The 8,675-nt window shown below is 49.8% G+C and overlaps 2 protein-coding genes across 16 annotated transcripts; both read right to left on the minus strand.

Annotated features, from left to right (window-relative positions):
• Positions 1–29: 29 nt before the first annotated feature.
• On the minus strand, positions 30–1,171 carry LOC111074924 (copper chaperone for superoxide dismutase). Its single transcript, XM_022367917.2, has 3 exons — positions 1,037–1,171; positions 348–994; positions 30–283 (listed from the first exon to the last, which is right to left on the minus strand). Exons 1-3 carry the CDS (start codon positions 1,049–1,051, stop codon positions 148–150), a joined length of 798 nt encoding a protein of 265 aa, XP_022223609.2. The 5' UTR covers positions 1,052–1,171; the 3' UTR covers positions 30–147.
• Positions 1,172–1,362: 191 nt separating this feature from the next.
• Positions 1,363–7,703, minus strand: LOC111074927. Of its 15 annotated transcripts, none has more exons than XM_022367932.2 (3): positions 7,626–7,703; positions 7,537–7,573; positions 1,363–1,986 (listed from the first exon to the last, which is right to left on the minus strand). In XM_022367932.2, exons 1-3 carry the CDS (start codon positions 7,686–7,688, stop codon positions 1,559–1,561), a joined length of 528 nt encoding a protein of 175 aa, XP_022223624.2. In that variant the 5' UTR covers positions 7,689–7,703; the 3' UTR covers positions 1,363–1,558. The 15 variants fall into 15 exon arrangements, with proteins under 15 accessions (XP_022223624.2, XP_022223614.2, XP_022223619.2 ...); XM_022367922.2 differs by lacking the exons at positions 7,537–7,573; positions 7,626–7,703 and adding exons at positions 7,069–7,198; positions 7,257–7,361; XM_022367927.2 differs by lacking the exons at positions 7,537–7,573; positions 7,626–7,703 and adding exons at positions 7,069–7,174; positions 7,257–7,358.
• Between the last annotated feature and the right edge of the window lie 972 nt (positions 7,704–8,675).

The following is an 8,675-nucleotide window of genomic DNA, read 5'->3' on the forward strand; positions in this document are numbered from 1 at the left end:
GAAATATTTTAAATAAAACTTTAAAAGCATTCAAAATCAAAGATCAGCAATAGTTTCGACATGAAAAGTTACTTGTTTACACTATTTGAATATTTAAACATATATAATTATAATTTATTTACAGGGTCAGATGTGACAGTGAAACATTTAGAGCTTCTGCGAGCGCTCCTTTCCAGCCAGCGGCTTGTTGCGTTCGTCCCACAGCGTAACGCCATCACAGGCACAGATCCTTTTAAAGTTCTCCATTATTCCCGCCGAACGAGCAATTATCCCGCAGGCGATTCTGAAGTGAAATAAGCAGCACATAAAATATACAAAATATACAATTCAATCATATGCATGCACACCTTTCGCCCGAGTTGCCATCAATCAGACTTTGGTCGTTTTCACCAAGTCCCAGATCATCGGCACCAGCTGTTATAACAACGGCCCTTCCGATTATCTCCGCCACCTCCAGCACAGCATCAACGAACCGGATTTTGGCCCGGCCACTCTCATCAGCGCGTAGATTGCCCAAGTCGCCAGCGTGACGTTCTTTGGCCGACGCCTCTGGGCTGCCGTGACGCGACTGACGCGGATTGTAGTGGTCGCCAACGGAGGCGCACCCAGAGGAAACATCGCCACTTTCGTGGATGTGAAAGCCGTGCAATCCCGGCTCCAAGCCGTCCACCACGACATCCACCAGAACACCGGGCTCCTTTGGACTGATGGCCGTGAACCGCACAACGCCTTGGACAGGCGTTCGGTCCACAACACTGCCGGTTGTGTTGATCAGGGCAACTGCCGACTGGCCGCCGCCAAAGCCCGATAGCACAGCCTTGCGTCCAGTGGCCTCGATCTTATCGTGCACCTCTGACCATGGACTCTCAGTCTGAATGATCACGCGTCCCTCTTGAATGTCGACATCCACTTCACCCAAACCGTCCAGAGCCTTTCGCAGTGTGCATGCGTAGGCTTCGTCCCCCTGCTTTTTCATCTGAACTGCAAATTCAATCTACACTTTAAATGAGCGCATGTCTTCTCTGCCAATAGTTACCTTAACAGAACCCATTTCGATGCAATGCACAAAGTGCCAACTAATAATGATAAACAAAGTTCAATTTAAGCCGAATTTTTGTGTATTTTTCTGATGTAAAATATGGTCACACGTTAAGCTTTTTGGCACGGTCACATTGCTGATATGACATGTGTTGATATGGTTAAGGTCGTATGACACTACACATTTTGTAACTATTTTCAGCTCCAATTTAGCTAGTCTAAATTGTAGTGTCATACGAAATTACACTGCTGGAGCGATAGGTCGATAGATGCTATCGATAGATGCTTTGGGCGCAAATTCAATGTGACTTCAAGTGTTTAATCTATTTTTCTCTTAAAAAATTTATTTCAGCCTAGATTGTTTAAATACATATTTACAATAAGCCAAACTTAAACTCTAGCGCCTAAATATGTACTTAGAATGTACCTAATAAAATCACACATGTTCATTTCTGAAATGAAAAGCACACACAAATTGCAATATCTGTGTGGCCCAGAGTGGCTCAGGAAGTGTCGCCAATCAAACTTCCGTATTGGATGCCGTGTTCGGCAGGGTCAGAGGGGCACTGCGGCCGAGGGTGGTGGTTATTGTTGTTGGGCTCTGTGCGGCACGCGATGTCGACGGTCCCGGCTCCATCGTAATGACTGTGGGTGCCGCCGCAGCATCGGCATGCGGATCTGACTCCGAATATGGCGGAGCTGGCAAAGCCGCGATACCAATGGGGCTGGGGTCAGCCGAGGGCGAGTGTGGCGCCGCGGCGGCTGCCGTTGGCGTTGTCAGATTGCACATGCGCATCACCTCGTCATAGCTGGGCAGCTCCTTGTCGTCCTTCTCCAGCTGGCTGCGAATGCGCGCAGACTCCTCGCTGCTTGGCTCGATGAAGAATATATCGCCAAACCGGTTGTGCGGCCGCTCCTCCGAACCGTTCAACGCATTGCCCTGGCGGTCTGAAAGAGATGAGGCAATACCAATTAGAAACACATTATTAATCTGTTCACACGATCGAGAGCGAGAGTGTACCAGGCTGGCGCAGTCGTTGGTTCTGTGCCACGGAGTCGTGCATGCGCTTTGCCAACTATCAAAACAAAATAAATCAATTATGTGCTGGGCCCATTGTCACTTGGCTCTCCCTCCACTGGATAATTACGTATATCAGCTGGCTTATTACGAATATGGCGAACACAAAACCGAACGCCACAATCAAATTAGACGTCAAAGTCATTTTGCGGCTGCGGCTGAAGTTCTATTGCCAAAATAATCGCCCCACACCACCGCTCCAGCGCCAACTACCCAAACCACCAAAACAGCGATTAGATAAACCCCCACACAGCCCCACATTTGGCACACGTTACCATTTCCAATGTCATATCGCTGATTCCTCAGTCGCTGCTGTTGCTGCTGCTGCTGTTGCCTTCGTCGTCGTCGCGGTGAGCAGATCTTGGCCAGCGTTCGATTCTCGATGCGCACATAGTAGCAGGCGATCGGTAGCAGGCAGAAGAAGAATACAATGAGAGCTAGGTAGATGGCCACATGGATGCCAAAGTCAGATGAGCCCCAATCCATGATGGGCGCGTACATGCTCGTGATGGGACTGGGACTGGGACTGGGATTGGGATTGCAGTGCAGTTCGATGCCGCTGCGCAGTTGTTGCCTACTGACCAAAGCCGGACTACATCCCCAACAAGCAATGGCTTCTACTTGAACGGCCCGTAGGGTTTTCTAGTTTACAGTTTGGCACGGCCATTGATAATCGCCCGATTAGATAGTACGCCATGTTGAGTTGTGTTGCGTACAGCCCGCACGTCGGATATGATAAAACTCCCATCATATATAACCCCGCGATGGCCATAAACATATAAATGTCTGCACGAAAGCAACTTACATGGCGCAGAGGACATGGCCAGTCCATCGATTTGGTCGGAGCTGCTGCTCGGTGCGGGACAACACCTCTTGGCGATATATATGACTGCGCACTTGAAGTCAGAACAATGGATCAGTTATCGAGGGAATCAAGGGAATCAAGGGAGTAGGAGGAGTGTCTGTCACCTGCAGCACGGCATAGGCCACAAAACCGATGGCCAGGAGACCGAAAAACGCTTCCATTTTGAAACAAACTCACCGAGAGACTAACCCACATCCCGATTCGCAATGTCTGCAAGGCAGCAGATTCAGCAGCAAGAGAACTCAAGTATTCGGGGATTGGACTGGGGCGGCTTATCAATTAACACTTGAGGGTTTTATTGGTTTATGGACAGCAATCGAGTCCAGTCCACAAATACATACCAATGTTGACAACGCGACGCCGAGGACGACGGCGGCGGCGATGCTGCTCCTGAGATCGCTGGGGAGGATTGGGGCCACAGCATTTGTTTAGAATGAACCAGAGCAGAAACTTTGAGGGAATATATGTGTGTATCAGACGAGACGATCAGAGGCGGAAGATCCAGCTGAACCGGAAGCGGGTAATACCTGCAGCAAGAAGTAGACTATGGGCATCACAAGGAACAGCACGAAGAAGGCTCCCACATAGACGATGATCAGATCCATTTCACACAATCGAAGCACTTGAGTAACCAGCCAACACTGAGCACTCTTCTGAGCGAGCGTTGAACTAATCTTATCGGGGCCAAGGAAGCGGGTACTGAATCAAGTGTCGGTTGATTGGCCAAGTCAATTGCCCCAACCGGTGGGGCTATCACAACACAACACAACACAACACAATCACCTTTCCTTCCCCCGTGCAACTCTTTTCAATGGGGAGGTCTAGCAGGTCGAGGGACTAAGTCAAGTCAACCTACCGAGTCGTTGCCTTTCAGCCCGAGCACGGGCTCTACGTCGGCCCGGCTCCGGTCCGGTCCTCCAAGCCTCGTAGCAGGCCCACATGCAGAAGCGTAGGCAACAGAAGGTCACGGCACAGGAGATGAAGGCGAGGAAGAAGAAAACTAGGTAGGGCGCAATGGCCGGCATTGTGGCAACGATATTCGCGCGCGGATGGATTGGGATCGGGTGGGCTCCGCCTCTGTGAGTGATATTCGATTAGAGAGGCCTTCGGGCAACTGTTCATCCTCCATTGTGGCGGCACTCGAGCCGCCTCTGGCCAAGACTTATCAGCGACTGGCGGGGAGCGCTGCCAGCAGGGATTGCAGGTGCGTCAAGGGCCGTGTGATAAGCAGCCCGCGCCGCGTATCGCCATGTGTCTGATAAGATAGTCCCACTGTCTGCTTTGTGTTTGTGTTCTGCCATTCTATTGCCATTTCATGTGACGAAATGCGTAATTTATACGAGTACACAGCCACAGACATGGACACGAGTGTATATCTGGCAGATATGTAACTATGCCCCGCCGGATAACGCCTGCTGATGGGGGGTTGTGGGTGGTGGTGGGGAGTGCGGAAGCTCTCAACACAATCGCTAATTAATTCAGAGCCAGCGTAGTAAAACGAATATCAAGCCAGACAAAGGAACAGTGGATCGGACTTCACTTCCCATTTGGGATATGGGAAATTTAATTCAATGCCACAACAGAATATGCACCTCTCTATGCTCTATGCTCAATGCTCACCTGTCCAGCTGAGCGACGACGATGGGTATGATGCACTGAACCTGCTCATGGGAGTACTGACTGGGGTGGGGCTCGGCTTGCGGCATTTCCGGGCCACATATTGCTAGAACAAATTCGGGATACTCCATCACTCACTTCTGGCGGCAGAGGCGCTCAAACTTACTCGCAACGGCATGTAGACAATCAGAAGGAAGATGACCAGCAAAACTCCGAGGTCGAACAAATGGAGTTGGTCGGACATGTTACAGAAAAATCGCAGTGGATGAATAATTACATTACAATATCGGATCGCAGGTGCTCAGACTCTGGCTCAGGGAGGGACGAGCGAAGACTGAGACCACCTCGCGTGCCATCTGGACAGAGTGGAACGAAACTTCTGCTTTGGTGGGGCTACTCCCTCGAGCCAAAGAATCGTTTCAATCGATAAGCAACGAAAGATAACCTTATCTGAGGGAAGGGGACTCAGCTGACTTAACGATTGCCGATACGCTGAATGATGAATCACCCACGCCCGGGCTTAGTCCTCACCTGTGTCCGTATTGGCTCCTGGCGGATCGATTCGATAGCTCTGCAGCACACGTGTTGGACCCGTACCCGTACCCGTACCAGTACCAAGTCCAGGACTACGGTAACGTGTTCTACCCTGCTGCTGCTGCTGAGTCAAGCGACTCTTGTGGCGGGCGCAAAGACAACACACCTGCAACGATGAATATCACCTGGGGGTTTGGGGGCATTCGGGAGAGCAAACTTACGCGCACGAGCACGGCCACAATGACGACTATGAGGAACCAGCCCAGGAATACGCTAACGTAAAGTACCATTACAGCTACAGCTGCACCTACGAGACGCGCGCCAGAAGCCTTGCCGTAGAGGCACAGGTGTAAACAGTAACTGCCTCCTAATCACACGAAAAAAAACAGCCAAAGCCCAAAGCAAAACTAACCTTATCGGACGGCAGGGACAAGCCTGTGATTAATGTTATGTGAATAGATATTTTCGCACTCGAAGAATGCCAGCGCCAGCCCCAGCCCCAGCCCCAGTCCCAGCCATCACAGCCTTTATCACTGATATGTGCCCCTTTTCTTTCGATTTCCTTATTCGCACTGGTACGCACCTTCACCTTCACCTTCACCGCTGCGAGCATCGTAGTCCCCCAGCATGGAGTTCTGGCTGTTCACCTTGCTTTTGTAGCACAGCTGTCGGGGAGCAAACAGATTGGTTAGGCACAAATGGGGGGCAGCAGCAGCTCTAGCAGCAGATTGGGTGCTGAACTCACAATGGTCACAAGGAGGAACAAGAGGCAGATGTAGAACACGTCCATCAGTTGCATTTTGGCGAGCAGAAAACGGAACTGAACCGAACGGAGTCTGAATCGAGGGCAACTGAACGGACTCTAAATACGGCGCAGAATGCCAAAACAAGTGGTGACAAAATCTTTATGCCTATACGAGCACTCCAGCAAGCTGATATTGATGTTTATCCCCCGGGGGGGGCAATGCTGGGCACTATCTTATCGGGAGGGAGAGCTTTTCGCGGCTAGGCCAGCAAGCTTTTGGCGATGGATGAACTTTCTCGCTTACCCTCGATGGCCAGCCGCAGCATCATCTCCTCGCGCAGGATGCGCTCGTAGACCTGAATATTCCATTCCTCGACTTTCAGTTTGATGAACAGGTAGCACTCCTTTGGGGCATGCAGGGATGGGATAGAGAGAGAGAGAGAGAGCTAAGCCAACCAGCGGACACTCTTACCCGTCCGACAAGCCAAAAGACGATCGAAAATAAAATGCCACAGAACCAGAACTCCGTGTACATTGGTATAAGACTGGAGAATTTCGCAGACAGGCCTTCAATTTTTCATTCACACACAAATTTAGACAAACTAGCGACGGGTTGCTTGTGTGAGAAAGGGCGGGGTGGCAGGGGGCAGGATTGACTCACCCGTTTGCCGGCCATAGGCGAGGCAGCACAGACACATCCATTTGTGCGTGGGACAAACGTACGCCTTGAGAGAAATTCAGTTGTTAAAAGGGAAAAGGGAAAAAATGTCGCCGTGGCTGGATCCACTTACCCGCAGCAGAATGAGGAATATGAGTAGGAAGGATATGAAATAGTAATACTCCACGAAAGACATTTCAGCAAAGAACAAGCAGCCTGAACCTGAGCAATGGGGCAATGCAAATGAGTCTAGAACAGGCAGGCACACACCACACATCCCACACATCCCACATCCCACACCTGACCCATCCAGCTTGTCTCCGATAAACAGCCAGATAAAAAGTCTCTGACTTGCATCATCATCGTCCCCTGGCTTTCGCGAAACTTTCGTAATTCGGGGTGAGCAGATAAGCAAATCAGATCTCTAATTATAGCCAAGTTCTCGTGTGCGGGCCATATAAAGCAATCAGATCAGATAGCCACAATCAACTTTCATAACATTTTAAATTCCATTCTAAATGTAGGCCGCTTACCAGTACCTCTTGGACCTCTTGGAGCTCTTGGAGCTCTTGCAGCAGCTGTCCTCCCGGCTCGACTCTCGCTCGGCTCGGCGCTCTCCTCGCGGCCAGTTCGCTTTATCTTGTTGTAGGCATTGACAAGGAACTGCAATTGGAAATCCTATAGGGGGCACTACACGGGTGGCTCCGAAACGAGTACTCACGACTACGATCATAATGATGACTAAGATCACAACGGAGACGGAGCTGTATTCCGCACCCATTGCTATTCCTATTCCTATTCCTATTCCTATGCCCGACCAACTTCAGGTAGCAGTCCCAGTCCGCGCACAACAACTGCTTCATGACAACTGACTAAGCCCCCAATCGGCCCCCCCTCGATCGCACTTATATCCCTATCTAATCACCCCATGCTATAATTAGTGTCAAACAATCGGAAAACCATAAAACTTAAATATTTTTCTCGGCCAAAATAAATCTTACCTCTGCCTTGCACCCTCCTGGTGGCCATCAATACAAGCTGCAAGAGAAGTACATGCAATACATACATATAGAATACTCCTTCAACCCACCTTGATGAATATGCTGATGCCCAGGCCCAGAAACAGCAGGCACGTATAGAGGGCCACGGACATGCTTGTTTGTTGCGCGGGTAGGGGGAGTTCCGCCGATTCAGATGAACACGGAAAGCCAACTGAAGGCTCTCGCCCGTGTGGGCTCCAAAGCAGAGTCCACATCGGTTCTCTTTTTGTACAAACTGCGATAAGGTAACGGCGAATCGTTTTAATCGTGGCTGGTTCACAGACTATTGACTTATCGGTTAAAAGTATTTGGAAACCAATCAGTAATGGTAGTTGATACCCTTGCAGAACAGACCGCGTAAGTCACAGACTGGAATGCAGATGGTTCCGTGTTGTCAGAGCTGAGTTGGCTATTCGACTCGACTGTTGATGCTGCGGAGGACTTGTATAATGAGCTGCAGGGGAAAATTGGAATACCCTCAGCAAGGGTACACTCGCATGAAGTAATCAAACCAGAACTCCCTCCATTCATATCAGCACTAAATTGTGTCCAAACAAGTTAAATGTTTGATTACCCAAGGGAAATCACCGGAAATGCTATCTTCCTTTGGAGGCTTTCTTCCTTCCTTTAGCCTGGCGTAGCCTGCAAAACGAAATGGATTCTAGGGGGATTCCTCCCACCCTGCTTTGTCTCGCCAGTGCCATTGCCACCACGATCTCCACGTACTTCGTGTACCCTTGCATTGTATTCGAGTGGGCAAAGACGCAGAAATTTCAAGTTCAGAGCAGCAGTGGGTACTGCTTACGGCTGACCTATTTAAAATAAATCTGAGGCAATTAAAGCGAACCGCTCGGGTAATTATAGGGCGGTCAGACCCCAAAACAAACAGACTCTTGCTGAATTGTGATAATTAATAGTTGCCCTGGGAGTGGCCGAGGGGCAGTGGCAGTGGCAGGGCTTGGATTTGGACTCGGATTCAGTTTCGGACTTGAACTGCACCCAAGACAATGAAAATTGTAACAAAATTGCGAATTTACTTGTACTCTTTCGTGTGCTTGTGCGGGGTTTCTTTTCGTTTGTATTTTTCTCGCTTCTACACT

The sequence above is a fragment of the Drosophila obscura genome, unplaced genomic scaffold (genome assembly GCF_018151105.1).
Source record: "Drosophila obscura isolate BZ-5 IFL unplaced genomic scaffold, ASM1815110v1 contig_186, whole genome shotgun sequence".
Lineage (NCBI taxonomy): Eukaryota > Metazoa > Arthropoda > Insecta > Diptera > Drosophilidae > Drosophila > Drosophila obscura.

Coding starts and splice junctions, on each gene's coding strand:
- LOC111074924 (XM_022367917.2), bottom strand. Junction 284..347: donor GATGGCAACTCGGGCGAAAG/GTGTGCATGCAT, acceptor ATTTCACTTCAG/AATCGCCTGCGGGATAATTG.
- LOC111074927 (XM_022367919.2), bottom strand. CDS start 5,422: ATGGTACTTTACGTTAGCGTATTCCTGGGCTGGTTCCTCATAGTCGTC. Junction 5,299..5,353: donor TTGTGGCCGTGCTCGTGCGC/GTAAGTTTGCTC, acceptor TCATCGTTGCAG/GTGTGTTGTCTTTGCGCCCG. Junction 1,987..5,129: donor AGGAGCCAATACGGACACAG/GTGAGGACTAAG, acceptor CATCTCTTTCAG/ACCGCCAGGGCAATGCGTTG.